At 53.9% G+C, this 22,232-nt stretch overlaps 1 protein-coding gene across 1 annotated transcript; it reads right to left on the reverse strand.

Moving 5' to 3' along the window:
• Nucleotides 1-1,083: 1,083 nt before the first annotated feature.
• Nucleotides 1,084-20,520, reverse strand: ACCS (1-aminocyclopropane-1-carboxylate synthase homolog (inactive)). The gene is made up of 16 exons (XM_056135337.1): nucleotides 20,512-20,520; nucleotides 19,989-20,042; nucleotides 16,844-17,065; nucleotides 15,480-15,539; nucleotides 12,314-12,384; nucleotides 10,829-10,898; nucleotides 9,029-9,095; nucleotides 8,122-8,219; nucleotides 7,744-7,821; nucleotides 6,597-6,697; nucleotides 5,853-5,942; nucleotides 3,580-3,625; nucleotides 3,308-3,449; nucleotides 1,653-1,795; nucleotides 1,354-1,507; nucleotides 1,084-1,241 (listed from the first exon to the last, which is right to left on the reverse strand). Exons 1-16 carry the CDS (start codon nucleotides 20,518-20,520, stop codon nucleotides 1,084-1,086), a joined length of 1,563 nt encoding a protein of 520 aa, XP_055991312.1.
• Nucleotides 20,521-22,232: the final 1,712 nt, after the last annotated feature.

The following is a 22,232-nucleotide window of genomic DNA, read 5'->3' on the forward strand; positions in this document are numbered from 1 at the left end:
ATGGTATCATCCTGGATGGGGGAGGGGGGAGAGGGGAAAGGGGACATTTTTCCTGGTGATTTGACATGATTAGGCTCATAGAGATCATTGGATATGTGTCTGGTCACTTGAACGACCAACCCTAGACTTGCATACCAAGGGTGGTGACGAAAGTCATTTTCATTTGAACTCAGAGAACTGATGGTCCTTGGATTACTCAGACTCTGTCACACTCGGTTCCCTGAGCAGGAGAGGTTTTCTTTGTATGTGTGTCAGTAGCGACTCTGGGTGTCATCCCCAAGAGAGAAGAAAGAGAACATTGGGGTGAGCCCACCTCGAGAAGAGGGTTGAGCAGACCCCAGTCCATGCTAATCCATGGAAGGGCCAGCTCCTGCAATGAGGAGGGGACCCGGGCCCATGAGGGATGCTCATGGTAGGAGCTGCCAGGTAGGACAAAGCAGCCAACGATAGCAGTGACCTCAGGGCAGCAACACAGAAGCCACTGGGCAGGGCCCATCGCGGGCCACGTGCCACAGCCCTGGCCTACTCACTCTCTCTAGATCGGGACCAGCAGTGAGGGCCGAGCCGGGTCTGGAGACAGAAGAGTCCCTCCAGGCTCCTACCTCCAGCCCCTGACCCCCACCCCCCACCACCACCAGAGTGTCCCCCAGTCCCCAGCAGAGACCCACTCCAGAACCGCCTTCCCCCAAGCTTCCATTCTGTCCTCCCACGCAGGGGAACGATCTGAACCTGAGAACACTCAACTCCTTCTTCCTGGCAGCTGGAAACAGTGGCTGCTTTTTTATTTCTCTGACAGGCATCGATTGGGTATGTGGGGGCACCGTTGGCTGTCGCCCTGGCAACCCAGGAGGGGAAATGAAGGTGTGCTCACAGAGAGGGGACACGCTGTTTGTTTTTCTGTCCCCATCCTTGGGGGCACTGAGTGATGGGCAGAGGAGCAGCAAATCCTCCCCTGCCCCCCCGTCCCCCGTCCCCCGTTCTGTTCTGGAAACTTCTCTTGGGTCTCCTCTGACGGAGCGGGAAGGGATCCTGCTTTAGGAACTGCCCCCAGAGAGGCCAGACAGGTCTGCCCGGGGGTCCAGGCTATGGGGGGGCATCGTCCTGGCATGTGGCTTGTCCAGGATTGGTCTTCTCGGCCCCGAGAGGCCCTGGGCAGGCGGCTGTGGCTGGCGCTGACCGGCCTGCTCCAGGGCCTGATGCACCCAGGCTGCCCTCCAGCACGCATCGGAACCGCTGCATGCCTGTAGGGCAGATGTGAGGGCGCTTAGCAGGAATGGGGGCACCGATGCACCAGGGTGCTGGGGCCACGGCAGGGAGCAGAGGAGGGGGCACGGGATGAAGGAGGCTGCTCACCCAGGCGGAGCCGGTGGGCCTGGTCCGAGAAGACCACGCGGAACCAGCCTGGCTCCACGCACTCGAAGGCCTTGCCGGGGCTCAGTAGCACCTTGTGGTCCAAGAAGCAACGCCAGAGCCGCGCTTCCTCCTCAAAGGTACCCGTGGACAGGTACTGGGGGTCCAGGAACAGGCGGGGAGGGGGCTCAGGGGGCGCCTGAGAATCACCCCCTGCTGGAAGACAGGTCTGACTCCCCCCCCTCCTCCTCCTCCCAAGCCACCCCGCCCCCTCCCCCCACCTTACCTCCAACTGGCCTCACCTTTCTCAGGTCCACCCAGATGAAGAAGCCGGCCCCCCGGCTCAGGAAGGGCACCCCCAGGGCCTCCAGCTCAGCGGAGACAAAGCCATGAGCAGCCTGCAGGCGGGCATGGTTCTCCGGCAGGTAAACACGGTTGATCCAGTCTGGGGAGGGGGGAAGGGGGAGGGCGAGAGGCCCAAGAGTCATGGAGCCAGCACCCCCCAAACACACATACATACATAAACACACACACACAACACATTCGCATGCACTCACACACACTCTTATGCACACACACATACTCACACACACTCACATACTCTTTTTTTTTTTTTTTTTTTTTTGGCTTTTGGGTCACTTCTAGAGATGCTCAGAGTTACTCCTAGTTCTGCACGAGGGAATCACTGCTAGAGGTGCTCAGGGAACCAACCATATGGGATGCCAGGGATTGAACCTGTGTCCCAGGGGTTGAACCAGGTTCAAGGCAAACGCCCTACCCACTATACTATGGCTCTAGCCCCTACACACACACACACACACACTCTCTCTCTCTCTCTCTTTCTCTCTCACACACACTCTTATACACACACATACTCACACAACATCCTTACATATACTCACATACTCAACACACTCATACACATACCCACAGCACACTGTCACACACAACACACTCACATGCACTCACACATATACTCATATGCACACTCTCACACAGCACACTCATGGACACAACACGCACACTCCCACACACCGCACAAACACATTCACACACACTTATACACATTCGCACATGTGCGTGCAGAGGGGAAAGGCCACAGCAGCGTGGGCAGACAGCCAGGGCGGGGCTTCTGGGCACTTGTTGTTGCCTGACCTCCCAAGCCCAACCCTCTGCACCCCCAGCAGTGACGGCACAGTGATGTCCGGCCTCCACATCCTCGTCTACAAGGGGAGCTCTCACTGCTCTCTCTCAACAGTCACTGGGAGAGTAGGTGTGTGGAGTCTGGTACTCACTTCCTCTCTCAGTAAATCCAGGGAGACCAGGGCACCTGCTTGCTATGATTCAGGGGGACCAAAAGAGAAGTGGTGTCCATGCAGGGGCACTCGGACTCATACTCTGGCTCTGGGACCAGACTAGATGTGCCAGGGATATTTTTGTGCCAGGAATATTGTGTGTGTGTGTGTGTGTGTGTGTGTGTGTGTGTGTGTGTGTGTGTGTGTATTTTGAGGGCCATAATGGCTGTGCTCAGGATTTACTCCTGGTTCTGGTTCTGCACACCGGTATCGCTCCTTGCAGGGGACTGTATGGGGTGCCAGGGATTGAACCCAGGTCAGCTGCATCTAACCACTGCACTATCTCTCTGGCCCCCAACCAGGAACTATTCTCACGGAACACCGAACAGCACTCAAACCCTCCCAGACTAGTGCCCTGCTGATTCCTGCTTTACCAGTGAGGAAGCCAGGCTTGGGAGGTGGAGCCTGTGTCCCCCAAGCCAGGATGGTGACGCCTGTGTCCCCCAAGCCAGGAAAGGATGCAAGAAATGAGTCTGGGCCCAGAGTTGGCCCTTGCAAAGAGTGCCCAAGCGAGACCCCGTACAGACGAACAAAATGGATGAATGGATGGACCCAGGGACCCCAGCCCTTCCCACCACCCTCACAGGTGCCCGGTCAGTCACCGTGGTCACGGAGCAGCTGGGCCATCTGGTACTGCAGCAGGCCGCTGAGGCCATGGTAGCGGCAGAGGGAAGCCACAGCCGTGGCCACGTCCTGGTTCTCCGTGTACAGCGTGCCGAAGCGGAGCCCCGACATCCCAAAGTCCTGCAGGAGGGAAACAGCCCCCCCCCAGGCCCCCCATGCAGCGGTCAGTCAGCCCTGTGGGGGGAATGCCAACTCTACCCACCTCCCCCTGCTATGGTGCGGACACCCCCAAGGTCAGCCAGCAACCTACCTTGCTGGTCGCCCACATCACGTGTGTTCTCTGGGGGTCAGGCAGCCTGCAGGGGGCGCGGTGTGGGATCGGAGGTGGGTGGTGGGGTGCGCACAGAGGGTTGAAGGGAGAGGAGAGGAGTGGGTTGAGTATGTGAGAGGCTGCCGCGGCTTCACACGCGAATGCTTCCTCCACTCCCTCCGGCCGGGCCAAGTCGAGCCCTGACTGCCTGCTACCTGTTCTGAAACTCTGTCTTTGGTTTTGTGTTTGGGCGGTACCTGGGAGTGCTCAGGGATCACTCCAGGCTCTGTGCTCAGGGATCACTCCTGGCAGGATCAAGGAACTGTCTGAGGTGCAGGGGATGGAACCTGGGCCGGCCGTGTGCAAAGCAGGTGCTTTATCTGATCTCCCATCTCTCGAGCCCCATCTGTCACTTATCTTCATCTTTCTCATATCTCCATTGCTGGAGGTTGCAGTCAGGATTCCCCCTTGGGGGTCTTCCTCACCCAGAACCCTTAACAGCAGGGCCGAGCACATGAAGCAGGCACCGGAGTTCGAACTCACAACCTTGCACCTGCCAGGCAAGCACTTCAAACCAAGGAACCACCTTTGGAAGAAAAGTTCCGGGGCAACATGGCGCCCTCATGTTCACCTACTGTCCTCGACACCTTCCCTGCTGGGACATTGCTCGAGGGTAATCTCATAGATCTTCCTGGCCAACTCCCAGCACAGGGGCTGGGGTGCGGGCGGTTCCCCCATCAAATCCTCCCCTTCCCCCCATACTTCTCAGCATGTTCAAAGGCCACAGTCTACTGGCTGGCTGTGTTGTAAGCGGCTGACAAGTATTCGGCCTGGTGATTCTTCCAACGAAGGGCCTGTGTCCTGTTCCCTGTCATACCCCAGCGTGGAGCAGGCCACGAGCCACCACTTCCTCTGAGTCACACAGCCCCCAGCCAGAAAGTGAGGGTGTAGATGAAGGCGGGTTGAGGGGAGCAGGGAAAGGAGTGAGCAGGGTGGAGAGAGCTGACCAAATGTCAGGAACTGACCGCCTTGGAACATCACACCCACAGGCTCTACGTAGGAAGTTGGCCCAAGTGTTCCCAAAGGCTTTCTGTCCACAAATTCTTGACTCATAGTAATGACAGCACCCATTATTTTAATCACTAGGGTGCTCGGCACATGCGAGAGGTTTCAGAAGATTTGACCGAATGAATAAATGTGTAGATAAGTAAATGTGTGAATGAGAGGGCAAATCAAGAGTAAACAAGTGATTTGGGGCCAGAGAGACAGTACCGTGGGTAGGGTGTTTGCTTGCATGTGGCTGACCCAGGTTCAATACCCAGCATTGCATACAGTCCCTGAGCGGTACCAGGAGTGATTCCTGAGTACAGAGCCAGGAGTAACCTGAGCGTCACCAGGGGTGGCCCTCAAACAAACAAAAAAAATAGTAAATGAATGAAAATGAGAGAGCGAATGAATAACAGGGGGGATGAGTGGACAATCAATAAGTAAATGAGTGAATGAATGAGTGACTATATAAACGAGTGAGTGAATGGATGAGTGGATGTGTTAGAGAATGAGTAAGCGAGTGAACGATTGAGCAAATAAATGAGTGAATGAGTAAATGAGTGTATGACTAAAGGAAAGAGTGAAGGAGGGAGTGAGTAAATAAGTGAATGAAGGAAGGAGTGAATTAGCGAGTGAATGAATGAATCACAATTAATGTATAAGTAAATGAGTGAGTGAATGACTGTGAATGAGGAGTAAATGCATGCATGAATGAATGAATGAATGAATGTGTGACTGAGTGAATGAACAACTGTGTGAATGAGTGAGTGAATGCATGAATGAATTAGCGAATGAATGCATGAGTGACCGAGAGTGAATGAATCATGGCATGAATGAGTGACTAAGTGAATCAATGAGTGAAAGAGTGAATGAGTGAATGCATGAATGAATGAGTGAATGAATGAGTGAATGAGTGGGTAAATGAGTGATGGAGTGACTGAGTGAATGGACACAAGGATGAAACCTGGGCTATCCAGATGAGGAGAGCAGCCCAGCAGCCGCCTCCCCCCTCCCCACCCACCCCTGCCCTTGCTCATGGAACCCCCAGGGCCCTCTACAGAGCACTGTGGAAACCCCTGCTGGGCCCAGGCCTGCTGTCCTCTCACCAGGCGTTCTGAGGCTAGTAGCCTGAGGCCAGGCCACAGCCTGCCAGCCCACGGGGCGGGCGGGGGAGTGGGGGGCTGCTTAGGTGGCGTGCCGTGGGCAGGGGGTCGGGATGGCCTCACCTTTCCAGGCTCAGGACACTGCGGTAGGCCCGTGCCTGCTGGAACACGGACAGCATGTAGACCTCGTCCACCATCACGTGCAGCGCGTGCCTGGGGGAGCACGGGGAGGGGAGCACGGGGAGGAGAGCACGAGGAGGGGAGCGGCTTGGACAGCTGCGTCCCCCAGGCGGTGAGCAGAGGGGTCAGAAATCCCGTGGGAGCCTGGCCAAGCCGGATTACTAAACTTTCCAGGAACCCTCTTCTGGGGTCTATTTTTCCACACAAACAGGAAGCGGCTCATTGGAAATGGACAGCCACGAAGCTTTTGAAGCACTGCCTCGTGGGGAGGGGGGTGTCTTGGGGTGCCGGTTGCGGGGGGGGGGGCTCCTTCACAGAGGGGCTCAGTTAAGTCCTGCAGACCCAGATTCAAGCTGGAGCCCAGCCCTCAGGGCCGGGGGAACTGGGGAGATGGACAGGACTTAGTTCCTGGAAGCCTGCCCAAAGGCTGAGCACTGGACAGTGGGCCGGGGTCCCAAGAGGCACAGGAAATGAGACAGCTGCCCACCCCCCTCCTTCCATCCCCTAAGGCCAATGTCCCACACTGGCTGGACAGGTCATAGCCAGGGACACACAGTGGAGAGGAGAGAGAGTGGACACATAGCCCCCAAAACCACAGGCCATGATGTGTCTAGGCACTGTGTGGGGTGTGTGTGAGGTGTGTGTGGGGGTGTGGGGTGTGTATGTGAAGGAGAGGGTATCTCTTACCTCTTAGCAAATTCCAGGAACTCACACAGTTCTTCCGGGGTGTAGACATCACCCAGGGGGTTCTGGGGGTGGATGAGGATGAGGCCTCTGACCCTCACACCCTGAAATGGTCAGAAGTACAGGATGCCCTCAGTTCCCCCTGACAGGAGACAGGGCTGGGGACCCCTCACGACCCAACATGCCGCCCCTACCACAGCGGTGGTGTCAACTAGTGAAGCCATTGGTGTCTGGGGCCCGCAGGCGCTGCTTTGTTGGCAGAGTTGAGGGTACGGGGTTCATACTTCAAAACACACACACACACACACACACACACACACTAGGACTTAGAATTCCCACCACCAGGGCTGGAGAGAAAGCGCAGGGGGAAAGGCACCCTGAGCCTTCTCTGAGTTCTCTGAGCCTGGGTAGGTCACCGCACCGGGACTGACCCTGGAGGGTTATTCTCAGCCCAAGCAGCACCTCATTTTGTGACCCCCGCAGTGAACCATCCAATCCACTCGGCTAAGAATGGCCAGGAGTGGACCCCTGGCTCCCTGGGAGAACCAACACACTCTCTCTCTCTCTCTCTCTCTCTCTCTCTCTCTCTCTCTCTCTCTCTCACACACACACACACACACACACACACACACACACCTTTTGTGTATTAGACACATACAGTTTAATGTGAGAAAGTTCTGGATTGGGGATTTTGGGGAAAATAGAGAACCATTGGTCTCATCCTTTTTTATGGGAGGGAATGGGGTGTTGGGGGGGGTGTCATACCCAGCAGTGTTCAGGACTTACTCCTGACTCTGTGCTCAGGGACCTCTCTTGGCAGTGCTCAGGGATTGAACCATATGCGGTGCTAGGGATTGAACCATGATTGAAACCCCAATTTAAAATTTAATCTCCCCCACCTCTAGGTCGGGATTTTTAATCAAGCTCCTGGTGATCCTCTGGACTGTGAGGTCCCCCTTCAGCAGGAAAAACCTCCTCCAGGGGCTAAGTGTGGGCACCGCATCCATTTGTTGATTCCAGAACATTCCTGTGAGTCCACCCTACCCTGCGCCCCATTCCCAAGGGCCAGCTCTCTTCCTGGGGGTGAGGGGGAGAACAGGCACCGGAAGAAGGGGCAACCCATGCACAGACTCTCCCCACAGCCCCTTACCTCGGCTTGGGCTCCGAGCAGGGCCCTCTCCAGTTTCTCCACCGTGAGCTGGAAGGGACGAGTGTCTGGCCCGGTGCCCTGGAAAATACCCCCAACACCCCCACCGCAGCCCCCACAGTCAAGTTTAGAGACTCCCCCCAAACCCACCCTCTAGGGTCCTCCCCACTCTTGACATCTCCTGTTTCTGGAAACACACCTGAGTCCCCTCCCCCATCTCCCTTGTCACCCCAACTCCATCACACAGGGAAGCCCCGTCAGTTCTCGATTTTAGGAAAAGGCCCCATCCTCACCCCGTCAGTCTAGCAACTCCCTGGGGCCACCCTTGGCACATCCCCCATCACCTTCAAGAAGCAGGAGAAGGGGCCCAGGAGCTCTTACCTGGCTGTCCAGGTAGACACAGACCAGCCGGACTTGGCCGTAGAGAGAGACATGCTGCGTGATGGCCCCGTAGTAAGGGGCCGGGATGAGGAAGGCGTCTGGGGAGAGAAAGGAAGCTGGCCTGTCCCCCTCCGTCCGGAAGGCCCAGACCCCTGCCCACCAGTCCCAGCATCCTGGAGGGCATGCTCAGGGCACGTGCGCTGCTCAGCACCCAGCTTAGACCACTGCTGTCTTTTCTTTTTTCTTTCTTTCTTTCCTTTTTTTTTTTTTTTTTTTTGCTTTTGGGTCACATCCGGTGATGCATAGGGATTACTTTACTCCTGGCTCTGCACTCAGGAATTACTCCTGGCGGTGCTTGGGGGGACCATATGGGATGCTGAGAATCGAACCCAGCAAATGCCCTACCCGCTGTGCTATCACTCCAGCCCTGCTCTCCTTTCTAACAACTCCCTTCATTGAGCCTTGTCATCCCTGGGAACCGCCCTAAACAGCCACCTGCATTTTCCCTCCTCTGACTCTCAGCGTCACGCTGGAAATAAGCTCCAGCACCCCTAACTTTACTGAGGACCCCGTCTGAAGCCCTCCAAGGACACATGGAGAACCAGAGTGACGATGAGGAAGGTCAGGGTGATGATGACCTGGGTTCGACCACCACCACACCGACACACGGCACCACCCGGGACATGGCTTGGAGTAGTGACTCGAGTCCAGGTCATGGGAATGGAATTCAGAGATGCTGGAAGGGGCTGGGAGAGAGGTCAGTAATTGGGGTGAGAGTCCGGGCATCACATGGTCCCTCAAGCTCATCTGGGCACTGCCCAGAGGGCCCAGCATCACTGGGGCAGGCTGAGTGGGGCCCAAGCAGAAAAGTCCACTAGGACCCAAGGTCAGGGCACTGGGCACTTACCCCCCACTTCACACAGCACCGTGGCCAGGGCAGAGAAGAGAGACGCACAGCCATTCAGAACCACCACCTGAGGGACACATGAGGCTGCAGATGAGCTTGCCCCAGAGAGAGAGAGAGAGACAGAGTCTCTGGACTCTCTGTCCCATCCCGTGGCCTCTGTCTGTCCACCTGTGACCTCTTTCTGGGCCACAAGCTGCAGGACACGAGCCGAGCGGGTGCCTCTGTCCCTGCAAAGCCACTAGAGGTCCCCACACCTCTCCCTACTACTGGCCAAGCTCCTGCATAGCGGGCACTGTTGCAGGGAGGAAAGGTACTGTCACTCCAGAATTCCTGCCCCAACTGGTTGGGGCGGGGGGGACAGAGGGACCATAGAACAGAGAGGAGGAAATAGCCCCCAGCTCTGCATAACTAGGGTGGAGGGGCCGGAAGAAAGCTGTGGTGCCCGGTTCACTTTGAAATGGATCATGCCTGTAGGATAACAATTGATTTGTCCTTTCTCCCTTGCCACAAGGGGCTTAGGTTTATCAGGTTACACCCATCACAGTGCTCCTGAGTCACTCCCATTCCTTTCTTTATCTGTAACCACTTCTCTCTGCTCTCTTCCCCAACCAGTTAATCAGCTTTTCCCCCTAATCGGACTCTGTTAATTTGTAAGGTCAGATCCTTCTAGGACACTGAAATTGTACTGTAAGTTAATTTTGTCTTTCTCTCTCCTTATGTCTTTTGAATCGTTTAATGCAGTGTCCTTTTTGTATAGATACAGGAAGACCGTTAATATTATGCTTTGTAACTTAGGATTTAATTGGCTTTGAATATTATTCACTCCTGGCCATGTGCTTTCTCGACTTAAGCCTCAGTTGCCCTTAGTTCCTAGCACCCTAAAAGCAGGGTCCCGACGAGGGACTGAATGGACCCAGGGCAAGCTGTGAGCTACCCTGGCACTGAAATGGGCCAGGCCAAATTGCCGCGATTCTTAACTCTAAGTTAAAAAGCTTGGTCACAGACAAATGCTGTCATGATCCAAAAGTAACGATGAGACTAGGACCCTGCTGCTAGGGATAGGAAAGAATATCTGGCCTGAGCACTGTATTCTGAGATCAAGATGGCCCTAGGAGAGCAATTCTATAAGTTTGAAGTATTTCTTACTATATCCATACAAAATGATTTATATAATATGTGCTTATATGTTTGTTGGACAAGGAGAGGAGAAACGCACCCAGGGGATTCCGTTCTAGGGTGGGTCATCCAGCTGAGAGAGTATCTGTCCAAGAAGCAGCTTTCCCCGAGGGAAAGAACTTTGCCCCTACTGATTGTGACCACACCTATGTGTAATTGTTACCCCAACCCTTCTTGGCTTTGGGATTTAACTAGACTGTAAGAGTGGGCTGGGGGATGAGGATCCAGACTCCAGAAGGAGAAGGAGAAAGGGGATCCAGATTCCAGAGCCAGAAGGAGGATGAAGGGGGATTGAGGAGAATGAAGTAGCATGGGGGAGGAAGAAGCAGGAGGAGAGTTAGAGGAGAATGAAGATGGGAATGGAATAAACTGCAACTGACACCAACCATCCTGGCCCCCTACCTCCACCCTTCCTTCGCCTGCCCATCGCCATCAACCTCCCTGGAGTGGGGGAAGCGTCTTGAGACTATCGAATGCGGGTGGTGGGAGAGATAGACCGCTGCTGTCCTTTTGTGTTTACACAGATGCCCAGTGCTGGACGGTTGATCCCGAGCCCATGCAGGCCAGGCAAACACTAGGAGAAGGGGCGTGAGAGGGGGGCCCTGCAGAGGGGGTGCTACTCACGTTCTCCGCTTTAAGAGGCTTTGGGCTCTTGCAGTAGAAAGACAGGAACCTGGCCACTTCCTCCCGGAGGCTACAGGTCAGACAGTCAGATACACAGACAGAGCTGGTCAGAGAGGCCTCAGCCCACAGTTACTTCTGGGGAGGCGTCAGTCGACCACCAGTCCAGTACTTGGCCTCCCTGAGGGCTATGTGGTCAGGATCTGCTGCTGGACCCTCTCACCCCAAGCCGCCCCCTACGTCCACCCACCCAAACCTTCACCCTCTTTCCTTCCAGGTCAACCAGTTGTCCATCCACTCAGGAATGTCCAAAGTCGAACACTCCAGGGGCACACAGTGATAGCAGTGAACGGTTATTGTTATAGCAATGATGATAGCCAGTGACCGTGGCTAATATATACTGGGCACAGGCCAGCTATTGCATTTCACTCACTCGATCACCCACTGCTGTGATGCCATTGCTGATGCCACTATTCCCAGGAATTCCAATTTACAGACCAAGAAACTGAGGTGTGGAGGACATAAGAACTTGCTAGTAAGTATCGTGGAACCCAGGGGTCTCACGCTAGGGCCAACTTCCTATATATTACAAGATCAGTGCTTTGGAATGCAGCTCAGCCACTCAACCTTGGGGCAGTGTCCAGCCCAGGAAGTGCTCACTGAGCCCACACTTTCCTCCCTCCCATCCACCACCTCCCACCATCCCCTAGTATCAGGAAGGGGAGGCCCCACCAATTGCTTCACCAATTGCTTTTAGCTCCTTTCAAGTTACCTCTCATTGGAGACCTGAGTGATAGTATAGCAGGTAGGGCATTTGCTTTGCATGCAGTTGACCCTGGTTTGATCCCTGGCAATCATAGGGTTCCCTGAGCACTGTCAGGAGTGATTCCTGAGTGCAGAGCCAGGAGTGATCCCTAAAAATTGCCGAGTGTGGAGGAGGAGGAGGGAAGAAGGGGAGATGGGGAAAAGAAGGAGAAGGAAGAGGAGGAGAGGGAGGAGAGGGAAGAGGAAGAAGGGGGATCAGGAAGGGGAAGAGGAGGAGGAAGAAGAAGAAGAGGAAGAAGAAGAAGGAGGAGGAGGAGGAGGAGGAGAAAGAGTAGGAGTAGGAGGAGGAGAAGAAAGAAGAGGAGGAGGAGGAGAAAGAGGAGAAGAAAGAGGAGAAGGAGAAAGAGGAGGAGGAAGAGGAGGAGGAAGAGAAAGAGGAGGAGAAGAAAAAAGAGGAGGAGGAGGAGGAGGAGAAGGAGGTGGAGGAGGAGAAAGAGGAGGAAGAAGAGGAGGAGGAGGAGGAGGAGGAGGAGGAGGAGGAGGGCAAGAAGAACAAGAAGAAAAGCCACTCTCCACATCTGGTCCTGCTTTGTCGTGGGGAGCTATCCCAGGCCCTATGGGAGGTTCAGCGGTACCCCCACCTCCACCTAATGAGTTTCACAGCCCCCTCCTGCCTCTATGATGACCCCAAAGGTGGAGAACTGGCCCATGGCAGCTACTTACAAGAGATGCCCCCGCCAGTCGGGGTACTGCAGCAGGGATGGCTCCACCTGCAGCATGTCGCTCTGAGTCAGCTGGGGACAGAGACGGGGGGGCGGGCTGAGCCTGCATGCACCCCACAGCCATTGGGATGGTAAGGATGGCAGGCACTGCCCCCCCCCCAACACACACACACAATGCCACGGCATCAGGGACTCTAAGATCCAGCGTCTGGTCTGCTCCTCAGCAACGGGGAGATAGGAACACAGGGTGACACTCTCATGCCCATGTTACAGAACAGAAAACTGAGGTTTCCCCACACACACACACACAAAGAAGGGGATCCGGTAAGCTCACAAAGCTAGTAAGAGGAAGCACTGAGACCAAACATGGCATGTGGACTCCGGATCCTGTGCTCCCACACGACACGGTCACTGAAGCTCATTATTATTTCTGAGTTGTGCCACGGTGCTCAGGAGTGACCCCTGGCAGGGCATCCTATGAGATTCCAGGGACTCAAGTCGAGGTCAGCGGGATGCACGGCAAGTGACTTAAGCCCTGTCCAATGTCTCCAGCCCCTCACATGCCATTTCTTTCTCTTTTTTTCTTTTTATTTGGAGGGGGGGTGGTCACACCTGGCACTGCACAGGGTTTACTCCAGCCCCTCACATGCCATGTCTGATGAACAGGATGAATATCCTTAGAGAAAGGAAGAGGCACTGGCTACCTGGGAGGCCTTTCAAGTCTGTTCCCCATGACCACGTCCCTTTGAGGCTTGGCTATTCGCTCCCTGGAAACCAGTTCCTTCTTTTGGGGGGTGGGGGCACACCCAGTGCTGCTCAGGGTTTACTCCTGTCTCTGAACTCAGGGATCACTCAGGGGGATTCAGGGGACCGGAGGGGTACTGGGGATTGAACATGGGTCAGCCACCTGCAAGACAAGTGCTTAACCCACTGTACTATCACTCTGGCCCCTGGAAACCAGTTCCCCTAGATGAGACCTCGCACCCTGCCATCCCCAGCTCTCGCCAGACTTTAGGAGGCTCATGGATCAAATGAAGATGTCATGAAAAAAGTTCTTTTTTCATGACATCTTATTATCTCATTCCTACTTTTGACAAACTTGCAGGCTATCGAATGTAGCCTGCCCACAGGGCAGAGTCTGGCAAACTCCCCGTGGCGTACCCAATATGCCAAATACCAGTAACAATGATGGGTCTCATTCTCCTAAAGAGCCGTGAATATAATCTCAGGGCTAGGATGAAAGAGACGTTACTGGGGCCTGCTCGAGGCAATCGACGAATAACAGGATGATGAAATGAAAATGAAAATGAAATGGATCAAATATTTCCAGGGGGTGCTAGGAAGGCCTCGCACCAGCTCGGGAAATCTATTAAATGCTTGGGAATTTTGCCCACTGGTTTAAAAGTTGAAAAATTAGGGGCTAGACAAAAGGAGAGAGAGAGCAAAAGGGAATGCCCTGCCACAGAGGCATGGTGGGATGGGGGACATGGGGGGTGGGAGGGATACTGGGACCCGTGGTGGTGGGAAATGGGCACTGGTGGAGGGATGGGTATTTGATCATTGTATAATTGAAACCCAAGCACAAAAATTTGTAAGTCTACAACTGTACCTCATGGTGTCTCACTAATAAAAATTTAAAAATTAAAAAAAATTAGGGGCTAGAGAGATAGTTTTAGGGGATATTGCGGTTGTCTTGCATCTCACAATGACCCCAGCTGGAATCTCCAACACCACATATGGTCACAGAGTATTTTCAGGGGTCAGTCCTGAGCACGGAGCCAGGTATAGTCCCTAGGTACCATCAGGGATGTCACAAACAGCGTAAAACACACACGTATAAAGTTTAAATTTTGATAATATATAGCTGGAGAAATAGTAGAGTGAGTGAAGGCACTTGCCTTGAACATGGTCCATCTAGGATTGATCCCTGACCAAACTCATGGTCCCCCAGTCCCTGCCAGGAGTGACCCATGAGCACAGAGTCAGGGATATGTGCCCCTGGGTATGCCAGGTATGGTCCAAATACCAAAAAAATGATATAAATTAAATATAAATAATCTAAATATGGGCCAGAGAGATCACACAGCAGGTAAGCTGCTTGCATAGTACATAGTCAACCCGGGTTCAATCCCTGGCACTCCATATGATCCCCTGAGCCCACCAAGAGTTATCCCTTAGCATATGCCAGGAGCAAGCCCTGAGCACCACCAGGTGTGTCCCTCAAACAAAAAATAAATAAAGAACCTCAGTGAACTATTACAACTAAAGAAACAGTCAGCCCAGAGCAACAGTACAATCGTACAACAGGTAAGGTCCTGCACATGGCTGACCTGGTTCAAGCCCCAGCATCCCACATGATCCCCTGAGCACCACCAGGAGTGATCCCTGAGTGCAGAGCCAGAAGTAATCCCTGAGCGTTGCTGGGTGTGGTCCCCAAATTAAAAAAAAAAAATTCAACGGGGCTGGAGAGATAGCACAGCGGGTAGGGCGTTTGCCTTGCATGCGGCCAACCCGGGTTCGAGTCCTAGCATCCCATATGGTCCCCTGAACACCGCCAGGAGTAACTCCTGAGTGCAGAGCCCGGAGTAACCCCTGTGTATCGCCAGGTGTGACCCAAAAAGCAAAAAAAAAAAAAAAAAATTCAATAAAAGAGAAAATATCCAAGCATCATTGCATCTGCTTCTATTACAGCCTTTTACTGGGATCTCACTGGAGCAGACTGTTCTTCCACAGGTCCCGTCTGTCTGTGTGGGGGCCACAGGTGTGCTTCTGAGCTAAGTGAAGCTTGGAATCAGCTGTAGTGGAAACATTTACACTCTGAAAATCGGCCAAAGCTCCAGAGCAGAGATTCTCTCTTGGGGGAAGCTGTGAAACACTAACCCACCCCCACTCCCTGAGACAACTCTCCTCAGATCTGAGAGCCAGCAGGAGGGGAAATGCGTGAGAGGAAGGAGCCTGGTCCGGGCTATTACCTGCCCCCTCCCTACCCCAAGAGGCAGAAAGTTGTCTCCATGGCAACTCGGCAACTGGCCCCTTCTGACTCCCACCCAGGTCACGGGCAGCTGAGGTGGGCAACTGGCTTCTGTGGTCAGACCAGACCAGGAGAAGCCCACCCCTCAGAGCTAAAGATGGCCCCCCTCGCCCCCAGAGGTGCCCCCAGGACTCACCCGTCTGGACAGCAGGTCAAAGCAGAGTTTGTTCTCACTGGTACCCAAGTTAATGATGCCCTGGAGACAAGAGGTACAAAGGCAGGGTGAGCCTGGCAGAGGGTGCCAAAGAGAGATGCTCGGGGTAGGGGAGGGAGGCACAGATGCAATGTCAAGCAGGTGCTCGTTGCAGTCCTGCCCCGCCCTCAACTCAGTCCCGTCTTCCCATTTCTAAACCTCTGTTCAGATGCCACTTCCTCCAGGAAGGCTCCCCTAAAACTTCAGCCAGAAGGGTTCTCTTTTTTTTTTTAATTTGTGAAACACCATGAGGTACAGTTGTAGACTTACAAGTTGTTGTGCTTGTGTTTCAGTTATACAATAATCAAGTACCCATCCCACCACCAGTGCCCATTCTCCACCCCCACCAATTCCAGTATCCCTCCCACCCCCCCCCATCCCCCAACCCACCCTGCCTCTGTGGCAGGGCATTCCCTTTTGTTCTCTCTCTCCTTTTGGGTGCTGTGGTTTGCAAAAGAGGCATTGAGTGGCAATCATGTTCAGTCTATAGTCTACTTTCAGCATGCATCTCCCATCCTGGGTGGATCTTCCCAGCACCCTTTATTTGGTGCTCCCTTCTCTATCTGAGCTGCCTTTAGGAGTCTCTTCTTCTGAAGCTCTGTATCCATTTCCTTGGAGAGCTCTGGTCATACCCCCACTCCCCACCCCAGACCATGCACTTTCTCCACCCACTGAAAGCTGACTGCTGGGACTGGAGCAATAGCACAGCAGATAGGGCCTTGCACGTGGCAAACCTGGGTTCGATTCTCAGCATCCCATATGATCCCCTGAGCACTGCTAGAAGTAATTCCTGAGTGCATGAGCCAGAAGTAACCCCTGTGCAACGTCAGGTGTGACCCCGCCCCCCCAAAAAAGTTGACTGCCTGCCTGATACTCTAAGGCACCTCGCTAGAAGCTCAGCACAGTTCTCCATGTTTGCGGGATAAAACCCCTTTCAAAGTGGGGCCCGAGCAACACAGCACAACAGGGAGGGCACTTGCCTTGCATGAGGCCAACCTGGGTTTGCTCCCCAGTACCTCATAGGGTGCACCCCATCCCAGCTTGTCAGGAGTGATCCTTGAGTGCAGAGCCAAGAATAAGCCCTGAGCACCCACCACAGGGCTGCCTCCACCCCCAAATCCATTATGCATGGGCCATTTTTTCATCCACGCAATAAATCGGAGGCCTTCAGAAGCCGCCCCTGGAGGCCAGAGGCCTCTCCACCAACCTGGCAAGTGCAGTCTGGGGGCGGCCTGCCTGGTGCAGAGAGGGGACCCTAAATAAAGGCCCAAGTCTCGAGTCCCAGCGGGGAGAGGAGCTCCGCTCACCCCAGGGTTCTTCTCCTCATCATACTCGTCCATGTGGTAGGTCCTGTAGCCCTCCTCGGCCGAGTCCCAGAACCACTTGATGGTCCTTCCCCGGGAGGACAGCGGTGAGCTGGGAGAGGAGGACACGGCAGAGGAAGCATCCTCTCCACACAGCTCTGCCAGCGGTTCCGCGGGCCTTCCTGGGTGTGTCCCGTCCACAACGCTGATGCCACCATCCAGGGTCTGGGTACCCGAACAGGGGACAGGGGCCTCGGGTTCCCTCTGGGGGAGGACGGACATCTGTGAAAAGATGAAAGTGATTAAACACTCTCCATGTCACAGGCATGCAGGAGATCCTTGGGGGATCCCTCCACCCCACGCCACCCCCGCCCCCACCCCGAGTTCTCTGCCCCTTCCTTTAAGACTTCTTCCCCTCCCCTCTTCTCCCCTCCCCGCACTGTCCACATCCTTGGCCTGTCTGAACACCCAGGAGCTGCTTCTACAAGTTCTTTCTGCTTAAAGCTCTCTGCCAGCCCCCGACTCTCCCTCCTACTCATCTATGACTAATACGTGGGTCGCCACTTGAGTTGGTTTTCCCTCGGGGAAAGCTTGCATCCTAAAGGACCCCAGTGTTATTTTCCCATTCTTTTTTGTTGTTTTGCCATAGACTGGGTGTGCAGGGGCTACTCCTGGCTCTGCACTTGAGAATGTCTGGTGGTGCTTGGGGGAACCACATGTGGTGCCAGGTGCAGGAATCAGGGGTATGGAAGGGAAGTGGGGTACGCAGGAAAGTGGGTACCAAGGGAAGTGAGGTACACAAGGGAAACACCGTTGACCCATGGACTCTCCCCTGGCTTCTTTTACCCTGTTCGCTGACCCAATTTTAACTTCTTTTCTTTTTCATCTTATGATTTTTTTTTTCGGGGGAGGGGGGACTGTGTGTCCACAGCCAGTGGTGCTCAGAACTCTTATTTTTAATTTATTTTAATTTTTATTAGTGAGACACCATGAGGTACAGTTGTAGACTTACAAATTTTTGGGCTTGGGTTTCCGTTATACAATGATCGAGTACCCATCCCTCCACCAGTGCCCATTCTCCACCACCACCGATCCCAGTATCCCTCCCACCCCCCATCCCCTCCCCATCCCACCTTGCCTCTGTGGCAGGGCATTCCCTTTTGTTCTCTCTCTCCTTTTGGGTGCTGGGTGCTCAGAACTTGATCCTGCTCTGCACTCAGGGACCACTCCTGGTGGCTCAGGGGACCATATAGGGTGCTAGAAATTGAACCCAAGTCAGCCAATGTGCAAGGCAAGCACCTGACCAGCTGCATTCTCTCTCTCTCTCTCTCTGACCCTTAACGTTTTTAAACTATAATTTTTATTTACTTAAGGAACCGTGATTTACGAAGTTATTAATAGTTGAGTTTGAGGCATATCCTATTTCAACACCAATCTCACCACCAGTGTCAACTTCCCTTCACCCGGGTCCCCATACTCAGTCCCCCCCAACCACCACTTCCGGCCCACACCCCCACCTGCCTCCTTGACATTACAAAATTCAGTGGCTGCAGCTTAAATTTCATGTTTTCAGTACGGTTGAGTCTCTTTTGAATATACTAGCTATGCCACTCTCCGTTACAATCAAAGCCCCAACCCCTGTTCCCCCTTTACTGTATTCCATTTCCTCATCTTTAACTTCTTTTTCATTTCACTTAGCACAGAGAGAGATCCTGGAGCCGGGTAGGAGGAGTGGGTGGAGAGATGAGGTGAGCTGTGAAGGTAGGGTGGGATTCTTTCTGTTTGTTTGTTTCTTTATAATTTTATTTTTACTGAATCACTGTTAGATACAGTTACAAAACTTTCATGATTGAGTTTCAGTTATATAATGATCGGAACACTCATCCCTCCACCAGTGCACATTTTCCACCACCAATATCCCCAGTATCCTTCCCACCACCCCCACCCCACCCCATCCCCTGCTTCTGTGGCAGGTACCTTCCTTCTTACTCTCTCTCTACTTTTGGGCGTCATGGTTTGCACTACAGACATTGAGACGCCATCATGTTTGGTCCTTTATCTACTTTCAGCGATAGCACAGCGGGTAGGGCGTTCGCCTTACAAGCGGCCAACATGGCCGACCCGAGTTCGATTCCTCTGCCCCTCTCGGAGAGCCCGGCAAGCTACCGAGAGTATTCGATATGCCAGACACAGTAACAACAAAGTCTCCAATGGAGACGTTACTGGGCCCGCTCGAGCAAATCGACGATCGACGGGAGGGCCTTGACCTTACCTTAGTGACCCCTCCAACCCTCATTGACTTAGTGGTCCCTTTTCCTCCAGCACATGAGGCCGGCTTCCAAACCCTGGTGATCCTGGTATAATGGGATTCTTAGGGGGCTTGGGGGTGCTGATTCTTGGGGGAGACGTAGAGAAAGGGAACGTCAAAAAGTGCACCCCACCACCCCCAGCTCCAGGGACCACTGTTCACTCTCCACTGGAGGGAGGTACGGTGTCAGGATTGCGGGGGTTTCCCACCCCACCCCACTCCCACCCAACCCCTCCCCACACACCTCCCCTGCACTCAGCCTTGGGCTCCAGCTTTCTGAGCCACATCCCTGCCTGCACAGTGGCTAGGACCCTAAGCCCCACCAAGCCCCATCTCTGGAGAGGCCGCTGAGATTGCTCTGAGCATTTGATCCGCACCAAAGCCGGCTTCCTGACCCCCCCGGGGAAGATGAAAGCCACATACACCAGGCCCAGCCACCAGTCTCGCCGTGCCAACTCTTATCTAAACTCATCCCCAGCGCTCTCACCTCGGTGCTCCGGACAGCCGCCGGGGGGGGGGGGGGGGGGGGGGGGGGGGGGGGGGACCGGTGGAGGGAGAAAAAAAAAAAAAAAAGAGGGCAGAGGCTGGGATACGGGGTTATCCAGGCACAGCCTCCCGCAGGACTGCTGGGGTGCTGGAGACCCCCCGCCCAGAATCTCCGAACCCGAGCACGCCCCAGGCTGCAAAGGCGGGGGTCGCTCTACTCCGCAGAGCGCCGGGGCGACGCGCGGTGACGTTCAGCGGACGCGCGCGGACGACGTGTCTGGTCCGCTGACCCGGACACGCCCCCATCCCTGGGCACTTTCCCTGCAGGGGCGCCGCGGGTCGCAGGACGCCTACGGAGGGCGGAGGGCGGGGGCGGTGGTCGTGCGCGTCCGGCCGCTCTTCCCCGACCTTGGAGGGAGCAGATGGAATGCGTCAGGGGTCAGGCTGGTGGGCCCTGCTGGTGGCCGCGGTGGGGAAGGGGAGGGACCCAGGCCGCAACCTCCAAGGCCTGAGCGCTCCGGGTCTGCTCTCTAGAGCCAGGGCAGGGGGCAGGGGAGCACTTTCTTGGACTCCCCGCCCCCCACCCCCAGCTTTACTTCCCCAGTTTTGAGACCCAACCCTGGAGGTGTCTTGGCCACTGCGTGCCCAGGCTAAACCCCACAGAAGGGGTCGCCCAGCTTCTAGGGCCAGGGCGCCCAGAAAGCTTCTTACCTCTACCCGCTGCGTTTTCCACCCCCTGTGTGTTTGATTGCTCGTTCTTTGCAAAGGTTTGTGGAATTCTGCACTCACTCTACACGCAGTAGCTCTCGCGCTGAGTCAGACACCCCGGAAACGCAGCCGGGGGTGGGTGGGGGCGGGGGTGGGGGTGAGGCGCTACCAGAAACATCCCGGATTTTAGGTTGATTCTGAATTAATTAATTTGGGGTTGTTGCCTGAGACAAGCCTTTTATTCACATTTTTTTTTTACCACTTCCTCTCCAGATATTTAGTAACTTGTAGAGTGGCACTCCACAGTGTGGAAACTAGCAATTGGACCATTCCCGACCCAGAACCACCTCCAGCTCTTAGGCATCTTGAGCAAGAAGTATCTCTTTCCCTATGAAAGGGGTCAGCAAGTAATCAAAAGGTATGCTGTTCAGAAAGAAAGAAAACTTAGATGGATTCTCTTGGGTTAAGCATGCTAAGTGAAATGAATCAGAAAGAGAGGGACAGACATAGAAAGATTGCATTCATCTGGGGGACATAAAGTAACAAAATAGGAGACTAGACTAACACCCAAGAATAGCCGAGATAAGTACCAGGAGGTTCACTCCATGGCTTGGAGGCCAGCCACACACGCTAGGGGAAAAGGCAGCTCAGATAGAGAAGGGAGCACCAAGTAAAGGGTGTTGGGAGGATCCTCCCAGGATGGGAGATGCATGCTGAAAGTAGACTATAGACCGAACATGATTGCCACTCAATGCCTCTTTTGCAAACCACAGCACCCAAAAGGAGAGAGAGAACAAAAAGGAATGCCCTACCACAGACAGAGGCAGGGGGGATGGGGTTATGGGGGGTGGGGGTGATACTGGGATCATTGTCGGTAGAGAGAATGGGCACTGGTGGAGGGATGGGTGTTCAATCATTGTATAACTGAATCCCAAGCCCCAAAATTTGTAAGTCTACAACTGTATCTCATGGGGTTTCATTAATAAAAATTAAAAAAAAAGAAAAGAAAAGAAAACAAGAGCACAGGAACTAGAGGCATAGTACAGTGGGCAGGGTGCTTGCCTCGCTCAGGTCTACTGGGGTTCAATCCCCACACCCCTGAGCACCACAGGATTGTGGTCCAAACACAAACACAAGAGAAAGGGCAAAAACATATTTCCACTCACTGGTATATACTCCTCGGGAGACATAAACTTTGATTCAAAAGGACATAGGCACACCACTGCTTTTTACAACGCTTAATCCTACAGCCCTCTGGAACCAACGCAGGTGTCCATCAACAGACAAATGAGTAAGGAAGGTGTGGTGTATAGACACAGCGGAATAAATACTGTGCAGCCACAGGAATGATGGAATCATGCAATTCACAAGTTGGCTGGAACTGGAGGATGTTAAGTGATGTTAGACGGACAAATACTGAATGATCTCTTCTCACTGTGGTCTATAGAACAGTGTGATAAGCGACCACAAAGTAGCAAAGCTGGGTTAACTCTAAGGGCTGGACTACAGAAATAAAAAGGCCAGATAAGGTGAGAAATGGAGGAGTACATAGAGTACATAGCTCACAGGGGTTAGGGTCAGGGGCCTAGGACACATGATAGAGTGTGGTATATGTCTGTATCTAAGCCATCAGTACTGTAAGCTTGGAAGCTGAACGACAATCACTGTATCGCTGTCATCCTGTTGTTCATCAATTGCCTCGAGCAGGCCCCAGTAACGTCTCCTTAGTCCTAGCCCTGAGATTTTAAAAAGTGCCATGTTCGAGGCTCTTTCAGGGTCAGGAGAATGAGACCCATCATTGTTACTGGGTTTTGGCATACTGAATACGCCACGGGGAGTTTGCCAGACTCTGCCATGTGGGCAGGATACTTTCAGTAGCCTGCCAGGTTC

This window comes from Sorex fumeus, unplaced genomic scaffold, assembly GCF_029834395.1.
Source record: "Sorex fumeus unplaced genomic scaffold, SorFum_2.1 ptg000007l, whole genome shotgun sequence".
Taxonomy (NCBI): domain Eukaryota; kingdom Metazoa; phylum Chordata; class Mammalia; order Eulipotyphla; family Soricidae; genus Sorex; species Sorex fumeus.